This window comes from Protopterus annectens, chromosome 3.part0, assembly GCF_019279795.1.
Source record: "Protopterus annectens isolate FY-2018-M chromosome 3.part0, PAN1.0, whole genome shotgun sequence".
In the NCBI taxonomy this organism is placed as follows: domain Eukaryota; kingdom Metazoa; phylum Chordata; order Ceratodontiformes; family Protopteridae; genus Protopterus; species Protopterus annectens.
Genome location: NC_056731.1, coordinates 1,515,475,494 through 1,515,499,314, shown reverse-complemented (window position 1 = coordinate 1,515,499,314; position 23,821 = coordinate 1,515,475,494). Strand labels below are relative to the sequence as shown.

Sequence of the window (23,821 nt, the reverse complement as noted above, 5' to 3'; positions counted from 1 at the left end):
CTGGGTTGCAAGCTGTGGCTGTTCTAAGCCAGAATCTTGAGTATCAACCTGGATGTTATTCAAGAAAGCAAACCTCATGCTGCTACGTACAGCAGTTACCACAGAAGTGCAAAAGTAGAATGCTAAACAGTATTCTGCCAGGACAGTCTTTTCTCTGAAGGTTTCACACGGAGCGTTTAAACTTTCCCAGCATTGCAAAGCATTATTACTGAGTCGCACATCAAAATATAATTTGTTTTGTTTTCTGTAAACTAGTGCAAGTCCTTGTTTGACATGGCAAAATTCCTATTTTATTTTTAAATTCCTTTTGGCATTAAATGTCCAGATAATCTGCTTTACAATAATCAAATGTGGCATCATGATAAATATTGCTTTCTGGCATGTAGTGATACATTCCGGTACTCAAGAATATGTGTTTTCCATGGGTTGAACAGAAACTTGTGTGATGTGCACCCTTCTTTAGAAAGAAAGGTATTGTCCTTTTGACCTTTCTGCCTTCAGCGTAACAAATCATTTTTTAGACATGCACACTGCATAGCACTGCATAAATGTGTAACAACTACATTGTCAGTATCTCTCATCCTTTTGTAGGAAAGAGATAGGAGGATATCCATGCTAGAGGCAGCCCTAGATGCTTGTCGTGATCCTGAGGGTATGTCGTCATTTTTTGGCTGTTCAATGCTAAAGGAGACTGAACCATGTGACACTGTGTTAAATGAAGCAATGATGGAGAAGGACTTGGATACAGGTAAAAGTTAAATTTCTGTGTCTAAACTCTTTGAGTGAGCAACTTCTGCTTCATAGAATGAAATCATCCATCCTGAAGTTAGGAATCATTATCTTTGCAGAAAATATGAAGCTGTCTTGAACCTAAATGCATTGGAATTTAAAGCAATAGTACCTAAATTAACATATCTCCATTACATCAGCTTGTTAACAATTTGATAGTTTTAGAAACTGTGATGTGCACTTATTTGGGACTCGCATCTTGATCAACTATTTCTTTTATATGGCCTGCTGTCAAATCTGCCAGTGTAATATGCCTGCCAATAACTACAAAAATAAAATGAGACTCCAAGAAGAAAAGATAGAATTGTAGCAGTTAAAGCCTTTTCAGTCTCCTACGTCTTCCATCATGTGGGCTTTATCCCCAGTCCTCTGCAAACTAGGTATACTGACTGTATCACTGCAACCTCACTGAATCTCAGTAAGAATACCCTTGAATACTGAAAGCTTGGAAGAATTAAAATGTATTTTCATCACATATAGTATTAAGAGATCTCTGTTGTGGGTACTGAAAAATACAGTTCTCAGAATTAGAGTAGGTGTACCCCAATGTGTGTTCCTGGGTGTATGTGTGTGTAAGTGTATATGTGTTTGTATCCATATGTCTATATGTGTGAGTATTTGTGCGTCTGTGTGCGTGTATATATAATATGCACACACACACACACATATATATATATATATATATATATATATATATATATATATTAGACATATATCTGTGTGTGCATTCATGTGTGTATACATATATATATATATATATATATATATATATATCTATAATGTACAGTGGATATAAAAAGTGTACACACCCCTGTTAAAATGCCAGGTTTTTGTGATATAAAAAAAAATGAGACAAGAATTAATTATTTCAAAACTTTTCCCACCTTTAATGTGACCTATAACTTGTACAATTCAATTAAAAACAAATCTGTTAGGGGAAAAAAATAAAAAATGTACAATAAACTGATTGCATAAATATGCACACCCTTAAACTAATACTTTATTGAAGCACCTTTTGATTTATTTACAGCATGCAGTCTTCTTGGGTAGGATTTGTATCAGCATGGCACATCTTGACTTTGCAATATTTGTCCACTCTTCTTTGCAAAAGCACTCCAATTCTGTCAGATTGCGAGAACATATCTTGTGCACAGACTTGTTCAGGTCATCCCACAGATTTTCTGTCGGATTTAGGTCTGGACTTTGGCTGGGCCATTCCAATACTTAAATTTTCTTCTGGTGAAGCCATTCTTTTGTTGATTTGGTTGTATGCTTGGGGGTCATTGTCGTGTTGAAAGGTGAAATTCCTCTTCATCTTTAGCTTTCTAGCAGACACCTGAAGGTTTTGAGTCAAAAGTGACTGGTATTTGGAGCCATTCATAATTCCCTCCACCTTGACTAAAGCCCCAGTTCCAGCTGAAGAAAATAAACCACAAAGCTTGATACTGCCACCACCATGCTTCACCGTGGGGATGGTGTTCTTTTGATGATGTAAAGTGTTATTTTTGTGCCAAACGTACCTTTTGGAATTGTGGCCAAAAAGTTCAAACTTTGTCTCATCAGTCTATAACACATTTTCCCACATAGCACAAAACCAGAGTAGGCAAGGCTCCAGGTTCAAAAGCAGTAGATTTAATCAAACACAAGGGCTTTCACCAATAGCTTCATCAGGTGTAATATCAAACACATAAACCACATCAGTTTAAATACAAAATTAAAATTACATGACATGATACTTTACAAACTGGTGCTACTATTCATATATGAACAAAAAGAACATTTCCTACAAAGCATGGTAAGACAAATTCCTACAACAGATGGAGTAACAAACTAAGGATGTCTTTCTCATATTCGAGCAAATATTAACCAGTATACTGTTATCATTAAGAAAAACTGGAACATACTAACAATGAATGAACAAGTAAGCAGATTTTATAGATTCTGTTCCACTATTTGTTTTCAGAAATAAAAAGTCACTTAGGAGACGTTTGTGTACTCCGAGAGACAATAATAAACCTGCTATACAAGGGCATACCATGCCTTGTAGGAAATGTTCTTTTTGTTCATATATCAATAGTAGCACCAGTTTTTTGCAGCCAGACACAGGTGAATTGTGTAAATTTAATATCAGGGCCACTTGCACTAGTATGCATGAGGTATATTTGGCTGTGTGCAAAGTTTGCACCAAATTTTATGTCGGAAAAATGGACAGAATGTTGAAAGACTGGATCAGGGAACACCTATACCATGTAGGCAAGAGGAGCATGTTTAATGCTCTGGCAAAACATGTTGCCAATACTGATGTCATGCATTGTTTTAGTTTTATGGTTATAGGAAAGAATTTTGAAAAAAAAAGGGGAGGAGATACTAGGTTGAAAGCAGAAGAAACTGAAGCCCAGTGGATTATAAGACTGAGGGCTAAAGCTGGCCACGGATTAAAATGATTGTATACCTTTGAGGCCTACCTTGAAATCTAGACCATTACGTAAGAAATAACTAGGTAGGATATATATATATATATATATTTTAATACATTTTTAATTTTATTTTTGTTGTTGTGCTCAGTAGATATAGGTATATATATATATATATATATATATATTGCATTTTTGTGGAGATATATATATATATATATATATATATATATATATATATATATATATATATACACACACACACAAATATATTTTTTATATATGTCATGTTTCTTTAAGTTTGTAAATTATCATGTCATGTGATTTTAATTTTGTATTTAAACTGATGTGGTTTTATGTGTTTGATATTATACCTGATGCAGCTATTGGTGAAAGCGCTTGTGTGTGATTAAATCTACTGTTTTTGAACCTGGAGACTTGCCTACGCTGGTTTTGTGCTATTTTTATTCTGTTCTTTGGGAGTGAAAGTACCTGGAAATCAGTGGTGGTTGTGTCAGCATATTTTCCCACATGCTTTTGGGAGTCAGGATGTATTGTTTTGCAAATTTTAGCCAGGCCTGGATGTTTTTTCTGTGTAAGAAAAGGCTTCCATCTTGCAACTCTATCCCATAGTTCAGACATATGGAGAATATGGGAGATTGTTGTTACATGTAGTACACAACCAGTACTTGCCAGAAATTCCTGCAGCACCTTCAGTGTTGTAGATCTCTTGGCAGCCTCCCTGACCAGTTTTCGTCTTGTCTTTTCATCAGCTTTGGAGGTATGTCCACTTCTTTGCAACGTCACTGTTGTCTCATATTTTCTCCACTTTTTCATGACGGTCTTCACTGTGTTCCATGGTATATCCATTGCTGTGGATATTTTTTGTACTCTTCTCCTGACTGATACCTTTCAGCAATAAGATCCCTTTGATGCTTTGTAAGATCTCTGTAAACCATGGCTTTACTGTAATTTTTTCAGTCGATGTTTATGAAATCTAGTTATACTGTGAAAATTCCTAGCCAGTATATTTTAGCTTTACGTAATATACTTTCTCATCCTATCTTATGTCACATGTTTCAAAAACTAATGACTAACTTGTCACAATCTAAAGCCCCAAAAAGAGTATGAGAAGGCAAAAAAAAAGAAAGGGCAGGCACTGAGCAAAGTTAGTCAATCCAGCAGCTGGTCCAAAGCCTTAAAATAATGATTTGGTGAAGAAAGAAGCACTTGTAAGCCCAGCGCGCACAGTCTGTTGCTCAGACACACAAAAAAAAACAGTATTCAGCCTGCAGAAGCAGCAGCATACCTCTCAACTTCTTCACTAAAGAATTCTGGACAAAGTCAAAAACAGTGGGAGAACTCAAACTCGGCGACATTTTTTAAAATATTACTGTACTTCACTTAAAAAGTTGTTACAACGACAGGTTTTACATAAATATTTTCTGAAAAATAAGTATGAAATTGTAATCTTTGACAATACTGACTACTGGTAAATCCCAATTATTTACATGAAAATTAAAAAAAAAAAAAATAGGAGAGGCAGGGCAAAATGAGGTAAAATCAGCTAGTTTTAAAAAGTATGAATAACTGAGATGGAGAAGAAATGGTACACGAGTTATCCACAGTAATGGCAAATCTGAGCAGCAATAGTGAATTCACCAACAGACAGCCACATAGAATACAATTCTGATTTTAGAGATGCTGGTATAGAAAACATAATTATCAGCTGTTGCCTGTATGAAGTTTAGCAAGCACAGCCCCGTTCACTTTTACATTATTTCCACCATTACAGTAGCTAGACTGCATGAAGGATTAAAAGAAAACCCGAAAAGGAAATCAGAAAGTCGTTTTTATGTTTTGTGGCTTCCCACTTTCTAGGGGACATTTACACTTTTTAATCGGGCAATTAACACCTTCCATACAATAACGGGATGAAACAGTAGGTATGTCTTTCGGCTTATCCCGGTTAGGGGTCGACACAGTGGAACTCCGGTCCGCTAATGATTAGCAGTTGATTTTTACGGTGCTGAGCTGCCATCCCAACGCCCAAGCTTCAAAGAAGGCACACCCATTCAAGCACACACCTACATGCATGTCTTTAGACATCATTTGACTGCAGGGAGGACATGTAGACTCCACACAGAAGGTGCTCCAGCATAGAATCGAATGGGAGAACCTCTTGCTGTGAGGCAACAATGCTAACCTCTGCACCACCGCGACCTATACACCCGATGAGTTCTAAAATTGCAGTGCAGTATCAAATCATGAGGTTTTCATCCACTACACAACCATTTTTTTTTTAAAATACAGCTAAGGTGGCTTCTTCTGGGTCCTAGTGCTTGCCCAGTTTCTACCCCCATTCACATTATTTGTACTGTAATGTGTACAGTGCGTATGCCTCCTGAAGTCCTTGTATATTTGTATGAATGTGCCTATGTATGTATGACTTTTCTTAGACCAGTTATACATGCACTTACTCAGACTTGCATACATACAAAAAAAAACATTGATCCCTCAACATTTACTGCACAAGCCATTGGATTTACACAATTGTAAAACCCAAGTGATTGCAGAAGTCTTTTGCACTCTTTCAATTATAGAAAAATTTCTAGCAGTCTGCATACCCTTATTAAACAGAATATGTTTTTATAATGTAAATTTGTAGTATGATGGTCATAACTGCACACGGGTAACTCACTGTCTCATTTCCCTCCCATCTGAGGCAGGAAATGCGCACAAATGTTGTACATGAAGGTTCAGATAACTGCATTAACTTGAGTAGGTTGATTCCATGGTTGTATAACTTTGACCAAAGGAAAATATCCAAATACTAAGTTGCAACTGATTTTTGAGACGACTATAGCAGTTATCAATGTTTGACTTTGGAAAACCAAACCTCTTACTTGTGTCTTAGTGATCAATGTAGTGCATAGAAACTGTAAGTAAGTCTGTGTATTCATGTGTAAACTCATTTTATTCTAAGTTATACACTCTGTTAATAGCATTGTCTGTTCAACAAGATGCTCTGAGACAGCAAATATGTAGTGTGTCAGTCAGTTAAATTAAATCCACTGGCCTGTCATTACCCAGAGAGAGTGTGCCTCTCGTTAATAAGGTAAAGGCAATGTGAGCAATAAATGTAAACTACTACTGCTCTTAAAAGCCGACTGTCTTCGTAAAACAAAGACATCTGAATGACAAGAATAAGACGGTTGAGCAAATTAGCAGTTTTATTCACAGCAGTTTGGAGTGAAGCTTGCCAAGCACTAAGCACTTAAATTTAGAAAAACTCTGACTATAGCAAAATCAGAGTGGCTGAAGACATTGCAACTGAGAAGGTACATATGAAAGAATCTTATCAAAGATGAGTCAAAAAATGAACAAAAACGTTCACACCAACTTTATTAAAAATACTAAAAGCAAAGCTTTCGGGTTCCCCTTCCTCAGTTGCACACTTTTGTGCTCACAGAGTTGGTGGGATTTCCCTGGTGGAGCTCAGGGAACCACCATTCATGTTTTGGATGGAGGGGCGGGGATACTTGGAGGAAATGCATCTTGTAGAAATAAGGGGCAGCTTTTGTGGTCAGTACATAATATCCCTCTCTTTGCTGCTACGTAGAGTGCATGTAGACCAGCCCTGGTTGCTGTATAAATAATGGCCAGTCCCAGTTGACCTTCACTCTTGTGACTGGGAGCGAGTAGGCTGATTCTGGTGTGGGGGCTGCTGATCAATAGCAGTAGCAAAAAAAGAAAATTTAAAAATCTGACACTTTCGAGGTAAAATAGTAGATTTTGGTGATTTTTTTCTCACACGTCAAATGATATATATAAGCAGGGCATTTGAGGAGCACAGTGTTTAATGCTGTTGTACCACAGTCCTTGGGTCTAAGGAATACGGTTCCTAGCACAGTTGCTCTCTGTGCAGCCTGAATGCCCTACCTGTCTTTGCATACTGTTTTGTTAACATTTTTGGTTTATCCTCAACATCAGACATAATTATATAAAGGCTCAATTTTTGGTCCATTGCTCTTCACCATATTCACCATCATGGACAGCACAGCCACTCAGCATGCAACCATTGTTAAATACACAGACAACTATTCCCTTATATGTTCAGCTCCCTCCCTACCAGACCTTCTACAAACAACCCAACAATCTACATTGAAAAATACCTCTGACTCTCAACTCATACTTTGTTCTAATAAAACAAAGCTTATGCTCTTTACTAATAATAAAGTTCCTAATAACTCTCCCCCCTTAACCATCTACTCAGCCAATAAAACTAAAATTGAGGTTGTCCAGCATACCAAATTCCTTGGAGTCGCAATTGACAACAACCTAAAATCTGACAAACCGCTCACTTCCATAAAGGTCCACATTAAGCTAGATTCACTATACAGAGTTAAGCCATACCTAACAGAGGCTACTAGACATTCCATAGCTAGAAGTAATCTACTTTCTACCCTTCTGTATGCCTCACCAATATTCACTAATCTCAGAAAATCAGATTTAAACAAACTGGAGTGCTGCTATAACAAAAATGCAGGATTCGCTACTAACCTCCCTTACAGCTCTCATCACTGCACAGCACTTCATAAACTGAATTGGACTGAACTACCCAATCTCCTATCCCTCACGCAAATAACTTTCATTCATTCCATCTTCCAGCATCCAGACAGCTGTCCAGCACTCAAGAGCTTAGTGCAGCCCTACACAAACAGCAGGCCACTAAGATCCTCCAACAAACTACAAAACAAAGTGACTAAATCTAATTGTTACGGTAACTCTGTTCTCTCACCAAATATGTAGGTCCTGAAATTCCATGCCTCAGATAATGCTAAATTCTAGCAACACATCCAAATTTAAACTACTGCTTAAGGAACACCTAACCAAAAACTGGCTTTGCTCCTGCACTAATCCAGGCTGGTCATTCTGTCCTTACAACTAAAATATCTCTTCCTTTACTAAATTCTAACATCCAAACTATCCCTTCTCTCATGGAATTCCACTTTCTCTCTACCTATCTCAACCTCACCTGATAACGCTCCTATTTTTATCTACCTATCTCAAGCTTCCTACAGTTTCATCATATTCTCTCCTTGTACTTAACCTCAATATTGCCTTAGCTGTCACTGTTTGGAGCAAGTAACACTAGCATAGCAACAATCAACCATAATCTTTATATACCATACATGTATCTCATAAATATTTATCACCAGTACCATGATATTGATCTACTGATCAGTCATTTCTCTATGATGGCACAAGCTATTTCATGCGAGTTTGTTAGCTTTTTTTCCCACTTTATATTGCTCTCAATTTTTATTGTTTATGTATAAACTTGTTTATACCTATATTTACCAAAGTTATATATTCTTGATTATCAATTCTGTGTATTGTTTGTGTTTCTGTAATGGAGCTTTTTTCCCTGGGCCTTTGCTGAGAACGGCCAAAGGCCAGTGGGACATTCCCAATAAACAAATGTAAAATAAATACATTTATAGCCCTCTTAAATTCCTAGTGTGTGTGTGTGTGTGTGTGTGTGTGTGTGTGTGTGTGTGTGTGTGTGTGTGTGTGTGTGTGTGTGTGTGTGTGTGTGTGTGTGTGTGTATCCTATGCACCAGCATCTCTTCTAGAAATGGTTCTTTGCTTTGTGTCCATTGTTATCCCATTACTCTAGGTAGGATAAAGAGAGTCTGTGAGAATGAATGAAAACCATATTTCAAACTAAAATTTCAGCTATTTGCAAATACTTTGCACTTTAAAATACACTGAACTTCAAATTGGACAGCACACTTTTCTCAAGGTATTATGGTGTATTTATGGAACATGCTCATTGTAAAATCAAAGGGAGTTTTATTTATGCAATTCCATGTGAAAGAATGGGGTTGAAAAGAAGGCCTGCTTTCACCCCTATAACCCTCAACTATAGTCACCTCCTCTAGGATTGCTCAATCTCATGGTAAGTTATGAGGTTTTGTCCTTGTCAATATGATTTATTGAAAGTCATTCTGTGAATCAGCATCATGTTCATATTTCCTGGGCTGCTTAAGCCTAATGATGTACATTATGCTTGGTTTTTTTTTATAAATTTCGCAGTCTGAATCAGCTGGTGCAAACCTTTCCCAATACCCTCTCCTGAGCCTAAATTAAAACTGATGTACCAACAGTAATGTGGAGAATAAGTAATAATTTTACAAGTCCTGTTAAGTTGCATTACTTATGAAAAAAAGATGCCGCAGTAAAAATGCACAGTGTTTAGAGGGTAACCTTTACTTTGCTGCAAAACACTGTTTCAAATTCAGTCTGTGTAAAACTGGAGTAAGAGTAGCCACAAATGGACAGGATAGACTTGGAGCAATTCTAGTGGAAAGTATAAAAATGTAAAGTATTTATCAGTGTGATCAACAACTTATTCAGTAGGAAAGGTTGTGGTAAACCTATGACCAGTCATGTTTGCCGTATGTTTGTTTCCAATTGCTACTATACCATTGGCAAGGCATATGTTTTAGCTAGTCTTTGCCTCTTTCCTTTTTATTCCTACATGATGAGATCATTGAAGTCTGTGCTGTTCTTTCCAGTTCAAAAACTGGAAATGGCCGTATTGTTAAGGAAACAAACACTTTGGCAATTAAATGTTTACATGCATTAGTAAAGAAAGGGTATATGATGTAAGATCAGATCTATGTTTAATGACTTTTGATATGAGAAAAGAAAAAAGCTCAGTCAGAATTCTGAAAAATGCATATATGGCAACAAAATCCTTTGCAACAGTATTTCTGCTCTGATCAAGCTAAACTGTATTTCCACGCAAGTGCTATGCTCCATACCTTTATATATATGTTATCATTCATTTAGGTTACTTTATATCAAACAAGAGTGCAAACTTGAACTGTCCTCCCCGGATATCCCTTTGAGCTCCAATTGTAATATGTAGTTTGTGAGATGCAGACCCTTCTACTTGGAGAGAGGGTACCAGGTGGGTTAAGCCTTTCGCAAAGCAGCAGAGCAATGTTATGTTTTTCACCAGAATATTGGTTCACTGTTTTGCTTTTGGAGAAATGACATTACCTGAACACAGTAAATATTTGAAATGCTTTTAGAGGGAAGCATTATGAGCAGCTTCTCTTTAATGGATAGTTGCTTAATACTGGTCAGCAAGAGTGTCTGAACCACAGTTACCCTACATAAGTATAATATCTGCATACCAACAGAGGTTTAAAACTTTGTAGTACTTGGTCATTTCTTTACCACCCAGAGATAGTGGTAGTATTCAAGCAAAGATGCCTAATGGTGGCTACCAGATCTGTCTGAACTGCATGCCTGCATTTGGCTTCAAAATCAAGATGTGGAAAAGGCCTGTCCTAGGATTTTGTAAGTTTTTCTGCTGTGTTACAAAAACAGAAATTATCTTTGATGCTGATACTTCATACTGATCCAACCTTATAGGTTCATAGGTTGGTACTAGGCTATCAGTCCTAGGGCTTATAGAAGCCTAGCCATATCAATTCCCTGGCTATTTCTTCCCACACTATTTAATTCCCTGGACCCCTGTCTAGCAGGGCGACTGACATGATCCCTGGGGTGAATTTCCTTTCTCCCATCCAATCATCAAGGTTCCTTTTGAAGAGGGCCATAGAGGTGCTCTGCTTGATGTGTATGGGCAGTCCATTCCAGAGTCTGATAACCTTAGGGAAAAAACGCATCTCAGAAAATGAAAGGTTTTATTGTAATCATGATGCTAAAGCACCGATTAAATATCTTCATAGATATCAAGGCTGGATATATACCATGTAGCATTATTTAATGCTCCAGAATCTTTCAGACATTTGAAAAACTAGAAATACACACGTATGGCATCTTTACATACATACATACATACATACATACATACACACACACACACACACACACACACACACATATATATATATATATATATATATATATATATATATATATATATATATATTTATGTCTGTAACTACAAGACATTGGTGATTCAGCATAGAAGGCAGATTGATACTACAATGTTAGGGCAGAGAATGACTGCTAGCAAAGACTGATGTGTGCAGAAGACAGCTATTAAGTAATTAGCACTATTGCTTTGACAGAGCTATTGTAATTAGCATGGCAGATTTATTACTTTTTGTTACTGTAGTAAGAGGAGTAAAGCTGTCATGCTGATTGATGGAATAACACTTCAAAGTCTTTGTTGCAATTCTGTTGAATCAATCCAACATATGGGATGGCTAGAGGAGCACTAAAGTATATTTTTCTTTGAATTTTCTGCTTAATTTAATAACTTTGTTACCTAGAGGATTATTTTTAAATTGAAATTATGCTATCATTTTTATGTATACCATATTTCATTTGCATAAGTAAGTCAAATAAGTAACCACAACTGGTGTGCACATATAACTATAGCACCTTGTCCTATAATGGATGTCTTGCGATACTTAAGAATTACTGCAATTGTAGCATTGGTTTCCTGTGGACCATACTATTTCAGAATTTGGTGAGAACATCATTGACAAATGTTTTTTTTTTTTTTTTTCTGTCCTTGGATTTCCTGATATAAGTGACTTTGTGTCCAGAATGAATGTTTTGTATTTTGTAATCATGTTTTGTTAATACCTTGTTACATGATTCCCCACTGTCAAGTGATTAAAACTGAAGTACTGAGAACAAATGTATTCCTAAGCACCCCAACCAAATGGATTTCTTCTAGTAATCTGCATCAAACCCTTTTGTGGATTGGGTTTGGGTGTCACACCTACACTTTCCACCACCTAGAGTCAATGTTCAGACCACTAAGTGGCTAGCCCTACCATAGGAAATGGATTTATTTTAGTGTGCGTATATGTGTGTGTGTGTGTGATATTTTATGGGAGTTTTTTGTCTGATCTCTGGTAACTTTTGCCCCCCATTACCCCCCCCCCCATAACTCATTTGTTTTTCTCAGAGGTGAGATCCTTGTGGTCTATTTATTCCTCTTGGAGATAAATGTCAAACATGAGTATATCATTCTGTCTGGTCAGCAGGATGGTTGCTATGAGCCTTCATTTATCCTGTGTCTCACTAGGGATCGACATGGAGAATGGATGTATGAGATCATGTCTTCCAGATTTGAGAGGCATCCTCTATCTTTGCCCTCTTAAATATAAGCTCTCATCTCCACCCTGGACATGCACCTCCTTAATCCTCTCCCCAGAAAGAAGTGAGCATCATCCATCCTATTTCTCTTTCTCTCTCTCTCTCTTCCTTTGGCCAGATCTCCATCTGCTACATTATTGAAACCCAGATTTTCTGGGTCTTGTTCTGTATCTTATTCTTCTATGCTATGTAACTGTCTATATGTTATGGGAGAAGTTACTGCAGTTCCTAATTTTAGCTTGCATGGATCCTGGGATTCATTTGAAGTTTCTGTCAGAAGCAAACATCAATGTCTCCTCTGTCTTGGCATTTTTGGAATCCTCCTGCCCCTTGTTTTCATGATACTTAAATGAGGTGATGTTGGTGATTAAAAAAATAGATGGGTCACAAAGAATGGAGCTAGAACATAGTTAAGCAACTTTGTCCTATTCCATTTCTAGCTTTCATTTGTCCATTTTTTGATTTCCTCTTATCTTTTGAGTTTACTGGTTTCAAATGGACACATGCTTAAAGTTTATATCTGCTGATAAAATAGAAAAAAGGAGGATAAACTAAATAAAATATCGCTCTAGCTAAAATTCAAGCTGGTATAAGCAGTATGAGGTCATTTCTATTCACAGCATTACCTTTCAGGTCAGGCTAGATCAGGTAGAATATTGCCTTGAATTTCTTTTAACTACACCTTATGTGATGAAGTACAAAATTTGACCCCCATGCTAAAAAATCTTTCAAGCTGGTATTCTACTATATGCACTGCTGTTCTATTCCTCCATTCAGGAACGGCCTTAGCTCAACTGGTGCCCTAGGCAAAACAGCTCCACGGTGCCCCCCACCACTACCCGGTGCCCCCATCCTGGTCTACTTACATCAAATAAATACTGGAAAAGTGCCCCTGCTAGAGCGGCGCCCTAGGCGAACGCCTAGTTGGCCTATGCCTAAGGCCGGCCATGCCTCCATTTTTGTCTTGGAGGCTAGGGACATTAGCAAAATAACAAGAGCAGTAGATGTGATGTTATGGGCAACACTTTATTTCTCAACATGGGTACACTGAGGACGATTGTATAAGATGGGAGGTTAGGAAGTATGAAGAACCCTGGACTGAAAACTTCCTGTCAGATATGTTTATAGGAAATGAGCATGGGATTGCAGCAAAGAACATCCTGTAAAAGGATGCAGAACAGGTAGCAAAACTACAGTTTTCTGTATTTCCATTTGGTGGAACTCTTTGCATGGTTTAAGGTGGAATATTAAATAGTCAAGCTGCCTCAGGTGATGGGACACTGTGCTACTGAGGTCTTACCTAGTTTAATCTGTATGTGGCAACACTAAACCCTCATATGCAGAGGCCCTTAACAGTAACCTGCCCAAGCAACAAGGACCTCTGAAGCTGTTATACAAACAGTCACAACCAAAGTGTCACACAGCTCACAACCCCAGTGTGCCACCCAACAGCCCCTAAGGCAAGACAAACATACTCAGCACTTTAGTCATAGGTGACTCTATAGTCAGGCACATTGATGTCCCACTCAACAGGCTGAACAAGGAGAAAATTACAGTCGACTGCCTGTCGGGTGCCAGGATCCGCCACATAACACATGCACTCAAGTCACTCCACAACAAGTACAAATATGACTGTCATTGCCCATGTTGGATTGAATGACTTGAGACGTGCCTCCCCGGACTACATGAAAAGAGACCTGGAAGAGCTCTTGGTTCATATGGCCCAGGCAGGTATGACCCTAGCCCTGAGTAACATCCCTCACCCAGAATGATACCACAGTATAAGGACAAAATGATTGACTTCAACAATTGGCCAAGCTTCTGGTGTCATTCAAAGGGGATCCAGTATCTGTCTGCGTGGGACGACATGATCCACAGACCATGATGCTTTGCCAGAAATGGTCTGCACTTGTTGCCCTTGGGATTCAGGTTACTGGCTAAGGCTCTTGCCATCCCTATAGTGCCTTTTTTAGGCAAAGTTCAAAGGACAAAACCACCACCGTAACAGGTACACGCATGCAAAATCTGAAGGTAATACTACTCAGTGCTAGAAGTCTAAACCTCAAAATGCACTCTCTCGAGGCACTCCTAAAAATGGAGAACATCAGTATCTGTGCAGTAACATGATGCTTTGCCAGAAATGGTCTGCACTTGTTGCCCTTGGGATTCAGGTTACTGGCTAAGGCTCTTGCCAACCCTATAGTGCCTTTTTAGGCAAAGTTCAAAGGACAAAACCACCACCATAACAGGTACACATGCACAATCTGAAGGTAATGCTACTCAGTGCAAGAAGTCTAAACCACAAAATGCACTCTTTCAAGGCACTCCTAAAAATGGAGAACATCAATATCTGTGCAGTAACTGAGACCTGGTTCAAGGCTCCAGAGAGCACCCCTGCAATACCAACCTACAACTCTTACCACACTTTTTGGCCACCAAACCAGGACCGAAACACAAAAGGTGGAGGAGTGTCCATATTCGCCAAGGATATTCACACCACCAGGCTAGTTGCCCAACACAATGCGTCTGAAATTCTCCAGGTGCAACTAACACTAGCTAAGACTGCAATCCAAATTGTAGCTTGCTACAGATCCCCCCCACCATTCCAAAAGATTCTCACTATACCTTTCTAAACATACTGGAAAATATTAAGATACAACCACACACACTAATACTGGGTGATTTCAAATACCCTGCCATTAACTGGGAAAACTACTTGTGTACCAACACCTTTGCCCAGCGGTTCTTGAAATTCATAAATTCCAATGCCCTGGATCAACTAATCCATAGTCCCACCAGGGGGTCCAATATCCTAGACCAGGTCATTACCAACATGGGAAATCGATGCTCCACACCTATGGTCACCCCCTCGTTGGTCAGGTCTGACCATAAGCTAAATCACCCTTGACATCCACATTCCTCCCCCACCCCCAGTAAGGAAACCTCCATAAAAAACTTCTCCAAAGCCAACTTCATGCTACTCAAGTCAGAAGTGACAAATTCATGACGCCCATGCAGACGGGAACTGAAAGTTTGACTGCCGAGTCCTACACTAAGGCACTGTATGAGCACATCCACTTGTGCATAAATCGTTCCATCCCAAATAGAACCAAGACGCTGTCCTCCAAAAAACGGAAGCCAATCTGATGGTCCCCTGCCATAAACAAACTTTGCAACAAAAGGAAGAAACTGTTGCAGAAAAGAGAAAAATCCCAGGATGCAAAAAACTCCCTTACCAGCCTCGGTAAAAAGCTGAGATCCCTCATAAAATCCTCCAAAGCTAGTTACGAAAATAAAATTGCCAAATATTTCAAAGACAACCAAAAGGCATTCTATATCTATGGCAAGAGTCTAAATGGCAATGCTCAGATCTGCTCTGAGCTACAACAGAATGGCATTAAATATACTGATCCCAAGGATATTGCCAATATCCTGGCAGATTGGTTCAGTGACAACTTCACCCCCCCTCTCACCTCCTAAAGGGCCCATCTCAATACTGAAAGATTGCCAAATTCTGGTAATAACTGCCACACAGGTAAAAAAGCGCACTCTCCAAAGCTAAGAATACAGCATCCGTGGGACCAGAAGATATCCTGGGTTGTGTACTGCATGAACTACAAAACTGAACTGGCACCTCACCAAAGTGTTATGTTTAATCATAGCCTCACCTCAGGCTTCATGCCCACTGAGTGGCACACAACTACAGTTATCCCACTCCACAAGGGGAGATCCAGATTGGATCCTGGGAACTACCGCTCCATCAGTCTGAGCGTGATCTGCAAGGCCATGGAACGTATTATCATGGAACTTATAAACAAAGACATTGGCAACCTTCAAACACTGGACCCCCCCCCCCCCCCAGTTTGGGTTCGTGAAGGGCCGATTTTGTCTCCTGAACCTGATCGACTTTTTTGAATCGGTCTTCAGAGCTGTCGATGAGGGTAAGGCGGTCCACACAGCCTATCTGGACCTCACCAATGCCTTCGACACCATCCGTCACTCTGGAATCATTGATAAACTACTAAGCTGGGCATTAATCCCTATTTCACTTAATGGGTTGCCAACTGGCTTACTGAAATAATCCACATTGTAAAAGTACGACTCCAAATCCAGCTCCATACAAGTGACAAGTGGGGTACCTCAGGGTTCAGTCCTGGGACTGCTCTTGTTTGGCATCTACTTCTCTGAAGTACAGGCCAACACCAAGGGACTCTGGCTAACAAAGTTCGCAGATGACTGCAAACTGAGAGCCATTATTGAATCCCCAAATGATGTGGATATTCTACAAAAGGGCCTTACAGAAACAGATGCTTGGTGCCAGAGCCATGGGCTCAAGCTCAATGCCAAGAAATGTATAGTTATCCCCTTTGGGAAAAAACACGTACCTGTGAATTACCACATAGGTGGCAGTACACTAAACACCAAAAGTGTGATAAGAGACTTGGGGGCACAGGTGGACAGTGGTCTCACCTTCGATAGCCACATTGCCACAACAGTCAGGAAATCCTTCTATGTGAGACACCTCATCACTAAGTGCTTTTCATCCAGGAAAAAAGGAGGTCATTGTCCCACTGTACTCATCTCTCATTAGACCCATTATAGAATACAATGCCCCATTTGGTATGTACCTCTCAAGACATCTGCAACAACTGGAAAGGCTGCAGAAATACCTCACTAAAAGAATCACAGGCCTAAAGCAGATGCCCTATGCTGACAGTCTAAAAAAAACTCCAGCTATACTTTGTCGCTTATCGTCTACTCAGAGTCGATCTCTGCTTAACATACAAGGCCATGTCAGACCCAGAGCTGTTGGACAATACTATACTTAAATCACTAATCCCTCAGAGCCACACTCTTTAGGGATCTAAACCTTGTCATCACAATGAACAAAACATGCTGGAGGGATATGTTCCTGACCCAGGGACCCCCCAGAGCACCTCTTTGGGCCTCTTCAGAAGGAACCTTGACGATTCGATGGGAGATAGGAAATTCACCCCGGGGATCATGTCAGTCGTCCTGCTAGACAAGGGTCCAGGGAAGTGAATATTGTGGGAAGAAATAGCCAGGGAATTATGACTAGGCTTGTATAAGGCCCTAGGACCAATAGCCTAGTGCCAACCTATGAACCTTTAAGTAGTCTTCAACTACTGCTGCTGTTCATTTATTTCTGATTCTGCTGCCATGCCATTGACTTTTAGTGGTCCTTCCTGATGATAGGAGGTTCTATGATTTATTGAAGTTGAAACGAACCTGTTCCCCTGGACTACTGAATTGTAGTTTGCTAGTCTTCAAAGACAGGAGTCTGTTGTGAATGTTTATACGAGTTGATGACATTACTACAGGATCAAGGAACAGTATCACAACATTGCCCAGGTGTCCAAGGAATTGGTTGCATTTGTGAGTTGCATGGTATTGTGTATCCAAGTCTTTATCTGGTTCTGCTTTCCCTGGCTGCCAAATGAAAAGGAAATTGTAAAATTTCAAGCCCTGAGACAAGAAATGGCAAGGAAACCAGTCTGGGGTTGTGGTGGTTTTTATATACCAGTTAAGTAAATAGTATATTTGATTAATGTTTTGAAAAAAAGTTATTTGTGTTTATCTGTTTTGTACTACATATTGAAGATTTTAAATAAAATGACCATCCAGATTTGTTTTATAAACAATCTTAATCCTTATTTTTCTAATTTTTACATGTTTGGCAAGCTTAGTGTGCATTGTACTTATTCCATCTATTTTGTACTTCTGTGACAAAGCTGCTAATTTTTTTAACATTTTTAGGTAGGGTGTCTGTCCTTTTTGGTTTAATGAGAAGTGATAAATAACCTAGCCTTTTAAAATGGTAATGTTCGCTTGTAACAGCTGTGGTCCTCATGAAATTTGGAAAAGCAGATAGTTCGGTAGTAATGCATAATTGGGTAGTAATGCGATTACCAAGAATATGGCTGAATGCACTTTGCATCACCTATTGCCTTCTAGTTGTGTTCACTTTGGCACCATAGAATGCCCCGATCACTGTTTTCTATTGAAGAATATTGGTACAGTTTCTAAATTTGCACCAGCAGTGACTTCTTTTATCTTATTTCTCACTTCTTTGTGTAACCATGAGGTTTGGTATATACAAGTGTGTGCTGCATGGATGCTTATCCTCTGCAAAAAGTACTTTATTTTTTTAATTTTCATTTAGGTATGGTTATAGCTGATTTAGTCTGTTTTGTAATTTAATAGAGATGTTACTCTACATGTCATAATGGAAACAGACAAATAATGCTAAACATAACTGCGTATTTACACTGAGTTGTGGGTTGAACTACATTACACAGATTTAACTGCACTTTATTTACAGGGCTATTGGTCTATGAGGGTCATAAGAAGCCTCATATTTCTATGGTTGTTTTTTAGCCCTTATATTTTGCATACAGAACCCAGAGCTTGGCAGAACAAGGATATGTTGGGTAATTTACTTGTTGCCCCTATTCGTGAGGGACATGGCTGCTAAATTGGGAGAGAATCTGTTGTCTTCCATCTATTCGTCCAAATGACATTTGAATGAAAGTACTTCATTTTGTGTGGAATTGAAGACTGTTTATATGAGAACTCTATATACATACCTTTCCTAGCATACACTGTGTTTACATTGAAAAATATATTGTCCCTTGAGTTGTGTCCACGCTAACACTGCACTTGAAAAATGTATACTAGGTCTGACGGGATGGTGTCTGTTGAGACTGTATACCTGAGGCAGAGGTTGCTTCTTAGTAGCATGTATGATACCAAGAAGAAGAACAAGGCTTTGAGATGGTCTGTACAGTTTGTAATTTAGACCCTTGATTGAAGAAGTAAATGCAGAGAGAAATGGCCCATGGAGAGTACCCTGGGGTACACTGCTGTTGACAGGTGTTTCGGAGGAGGTAGCACCACCCACTCTCTCATTTTCTGGGTTCTATTTGTGAGCCAGTTTGCTAGCCAAAGAGTTACATAGGGACTTGTATTAAGCTGAGAGAGTTTATATACAATAACTGAATGTGGGATGGTGTCAAATACTTTTTCAAGGTCTGGATATGCGATGAGGTCCGATTTGTCCTCATCCATTTCTTCAGTAATCTTAAAGAAGTTGACCAGGCTAAGAAGGCAGGATCTGCTCAAGAAGGCAGGATCTGCTCTTGAATCTGAACTGGCTTGGGTCGAGAGTTGGTTCATTACTATGTCCTTGTTTATTAATTCCATAATGATCTTTTCCATAGCTTTAGGCTTATCCTTAATGACTGGAAGTTTTTTCTTCAAATACAAACCATCCTTCCTCTGTCTGTCCCATACCCAGAGAACAATTTCTCCCTAATTATTGACCTTAATACTTTTCCAGAGTAGTTCATTGTCTTTACAGTATTAGTTTACATCATTGTATTTTTGGACAATGTCGTTTGTTTAAACATTCTGCAGAAAAAAAAGCATACAAACCAAGTGCAAGTGTTGAGAAAAAATATAAAAACTGCAATTTCAACTAGTGGGAAGCATTTTGCAGCTACTGTATTAATGTGTTGCAGCTAATCAGAAATGCAAGTCACATTTCAGAACTGATATAATGCAACCCTACTGATGACGACTCTTGGCCATGTAAACAGTGTTCTGCAGTTATATTTATTTATTTTTCCTTTGTAAAAGTAGATGTTTTGCTTTTTGTTAAAGGCATTGTTGGCAAGATGAAGATTTTGAAGAAACTAGAAGACTTCATTTTATGTCAAACAAGATTAGAACAGGCATTACTGAATATAAAATACATATTTTTTGCATTTGTTTTCCCTGACAATATTCATCACAGTGGCAAAGTTTATATTTACATGTTTTCAAGACGGTGTATGATCACAGGTAGTTATTTACACTGTCATCAGACATTTACTCTGTTGTCGTCCAGCAATGGGTTACATATAAGCATTTACATAGTCCATGACTTGCTTCCTCAAATAATGTTTTTCTATTTGCCATTTAAATATGGGAAATACCTGTATTACAAAAACAGAACGATTTCATGAATGTGTTCATTTAACTATAGAAACCCTGAATATAAATGGTTGCATTTTTAGTGAATGAATCATTCTAAGCTTGCCTTAATTGTAACAGAGTTTTGAGACAAAGTTCTGATATCTTTTTTGTGTTTAAGCTTTAAGTATTATTAATTTTAAAGAGGAGGCAATTTTGTTAGGCATTGAAGATATAAAAATATTCCGGGCATTTAAAGGAAATAAGGTCCTGAGAAAGTATTATGACAGAATGGTCAGAATAAAACATGTAATCCATACCACAGGGAAAGCAGACTCTGTATGGATCGAACAGGTCATAAGTATGCATTAAGGCACATCTTTAAGTGATGTTACAGCATCTATTTTGTCTCTGAGGTAACCTTGAGTAAGTTTCAAGTTCTCAGCCAAAACAAATACATATTTTCTACAAGCCCCCTCCAAACAGGAAGATAAGATGGAAAAGGGATGATATGTCTTGATGTGGTACATAAACTGAATCTTTGACTTGGTTTAATAAAAACTGTATGATATAAATACACTTAAGATTGTGCTTTGTTTCTCTTATTAGTTTCTTAATGCTGATGGGTCCACCTTTCATGAAGGTGATATCTACCGTGCAATTACTGGCTGAGTTGCCCACCACAAAAAGTTCAAAATCCAGTTCTTTTTAGTTAATTCTGACAGTAGCATATTTCATTAGTTTCTCGTATACAGCAACAACAGGTATTAAGGCTATATGCTAAATGTAAAAATAACTTCCTTTTTGCAAAAAGCTATAGGCCATTGATACTCCATGAAGCTATGTAGTGCCACCTTTCCATCAGATACCTGTTCGTAATGAATAGACTATGATGTGAAAGTTATATAAAATTAAAAAGAAAACTACCTCAAATTAATAGCTATTTAAAAAGGTATATATGGTACTCTCTACTTTCAAGAGTAGCCATTACCTAGACATAACTCCCAACATCAAGCTTCCCAGTTTATTTTGCCATTTGAAGATGCTTTTATTAGAGACTTGAGTAAATTATTGAGGCAAAAGGGAGAAAGTAAACTCATTATTTGTCCATTAAGTTAAATCTAAAAGCAATTATGGAGAAAACAGTTATTGAGAAAGCTACTGGAAAGCTTGTGATTTTTAATTTATTAAAAAGTTGTAAACTCATGGTTCTGAGAGGCATCTTCTCCTTTAAATTTAGGTATAACAGGTTCTAATGCTGACTAGATCTGATATTATATGAAGACTAAGGTCAGAGCATATAGCATTGTAAGCAGGAATGTGTTCCATATAAACAACAGAAATTTCAGTACAATAACAAAAAAGCTGAATAACTAAGTGGGTAAGACACAGTGATGCAATTACCTATCCTGTTCACAGTTGGACATTTTGTAGGTGGTGGCTAAAGCAATAAAACCCAATACTTATAGGATGATGCTTTTTAGCAGCTTGTATGTCTACCTGTCTGTACACTACTTTGTACAAACATGTAGGTATGTATTATAATTTGTACAGCAACTTTGAGTTTACATTATTTATTTGTTTTATTTTCAGTTTGATTACCGGGGAAGTCCACTGGGCCTAAAAGGGCCTGTTTTCAGTGGAGGCCCGGGGAGAAAAGCTCCGTAAGCAGTACAAATACGTTAAAGGTTACAAAATGTTAAAGAAAAATACAAGAATAAAATTCATACAATCAGTAATGCAAATGCATAAGATGTAAATCAAATAATGCAGCTAATAGGTAATAGAGAACACCTTTTACAGGAGTTCCAAATTCAAAACAACATGATACTAATGTCTGTAGCAATAGGAATTTTTTTTTTTTTTTTTTATAACATTGGTGGCACAGATATATACAGTATTTACAATATGTAGTATTGATGAAGAAATTCCATAGTCAGAGAAAGACTGCTAAGTCTATATTAGGAGAATAGTAGAGAAATGCAAGCGATGTACAACAGTCGGTGGGGTATTCACTAGAATTTATGTAGGGTGGAGGCAGGAGCAGTTCCATTTTGATGATAGATATAGGAATAGTTGGGTCTTGAAGGATTGTGAATTGGGTGTAGTCCTGAGAGAAGGAGGAAGAGAGTTCCATTTCTTACCTAGTGAGAAGGAGAGAAGTAGTTGGCCAGTGGGACGTTTTGGTTTGTGAATGGAGACTAAGTTTTAGTGTTTGGATCTCAGAGATCTGTTTGGGATGTATGGAGGAAGGATATTTGTTAAGGCTGGGCATTTTTCAGGGTAGAATATTAATTTATGAGCTGTAGTTAGTTGGAGGTAGTCTAGGTGGTTAGAGAGTTCTAGCCAGTTCAGAGATTGTAGGGAAAGGCAGTGGTGAGTTGAGGTTTTAGAATTAGTGGCAAATTTAGAGATCTTATTTATAGCAAGTTTCAAGTTTAGAGATGTTAGAAGAGGACAGATTAGTTAAGAGAGGGGCACCATAAAGTAGTGTAGGTAGAAGGTAGGTAGTTGCCAGGGTATGTCTAGAGGAGTTGGTGAGAAAGCGGTTATTCCTATAGAGCATACCTAACTTTTGGTGGGTTTTCTTTATGTTTTGGTGAATGTGGATATCAAATTTAAGATTTTTGTCTATAGTAATGCCAAGAAACTTTGCGGAGGGGATGACTTCTATAGCAGTGTTGGCTTGACTTGGGACTATGAAAGCGTTTTTGTCAAAGGAGAAAGCCCTAGTTGGGGGGGGGGGGGGGGGAGTAGAATTTTAGATTTGTTAGAGTTGAGGGAGAGATGATTTTGTTACATCCAGTTCTCTGTAGTGGAGAATGCTATTTGGGTTTTGGTTAGTAGTTCAGGTAGGTTAGAGGCGGCACAGACTAGGGAAGTGTTGTCAGCGTATTGGATGACTGTTGTATCAGGAATGGCAGAGTGGAGGTTATTAATAAAGATGTTGAAAAGTAAGGGTCCAAGTATAGACCCCTGGGGAATGCCAGTTGGTGTTGGCAAGAAGGAGGAGATAGAGTTCTTCCATCTGACGGCTTGAGATCTGTCAGATAGGTAACTGGAGAACCAGGCTAGAGTAGTGGGGGAGAGATTAAAGTTGGTGAGATGTGAGAGAAGGTTTTTATGGGAGGTGGTGTCAAAGCTTTAGATAGATCTAGCAGTAGTGTGGATACTAGTAATCCAGAATCTCGAGCTCGATTGACAGTTTCTAGGAAGGATATTAAGGCAGTTAATGGTGCTATGGCCAGGGCGAAAGCCATGTTGGGTGGGTGTTAGGAGGTGATTCTGGATTAAGAACGGCATAAGTTGGTGGTGAACACATTTTTCTAATATTTTGGATATTGGGGAGAGAAGGGCGACTGGACGGAAATTGGAAATGTTTGTGTTTTTGCCACCTTTGTGAAGAGGTAGGATGTAGGCTGAGCGTCAGAGTTTGGGTACACAAGACTCTTAAGGATCTGTTAGAAAGAACTCCAGCTCTATTC

At 38.5% G+C, this 23,821-nt stretch overlaps 1 protein-coding gene across 1 annotated transcript in view; it reads left to right on the top strand.

The window, feature by feature from the left end:
- The window catches only part of LOC122797101 (kinesin-like protein KIF20A), a 359,272-nt gene that overhangs the window by 257,302 nt on the left and 78,149 nt on the right, over positions 1 to 23,821 (top strand). The window contains exon 9 of the mRNA XM_044065898.1: positions 592 to 748. Within this exon, the coding sequence (XP_043921833.1) occupies positions 592 to 748 (157 nt within the window). The remainder of the gene's footprint in view (positions 1 to 591; positions 749 to 23,821) is intronic.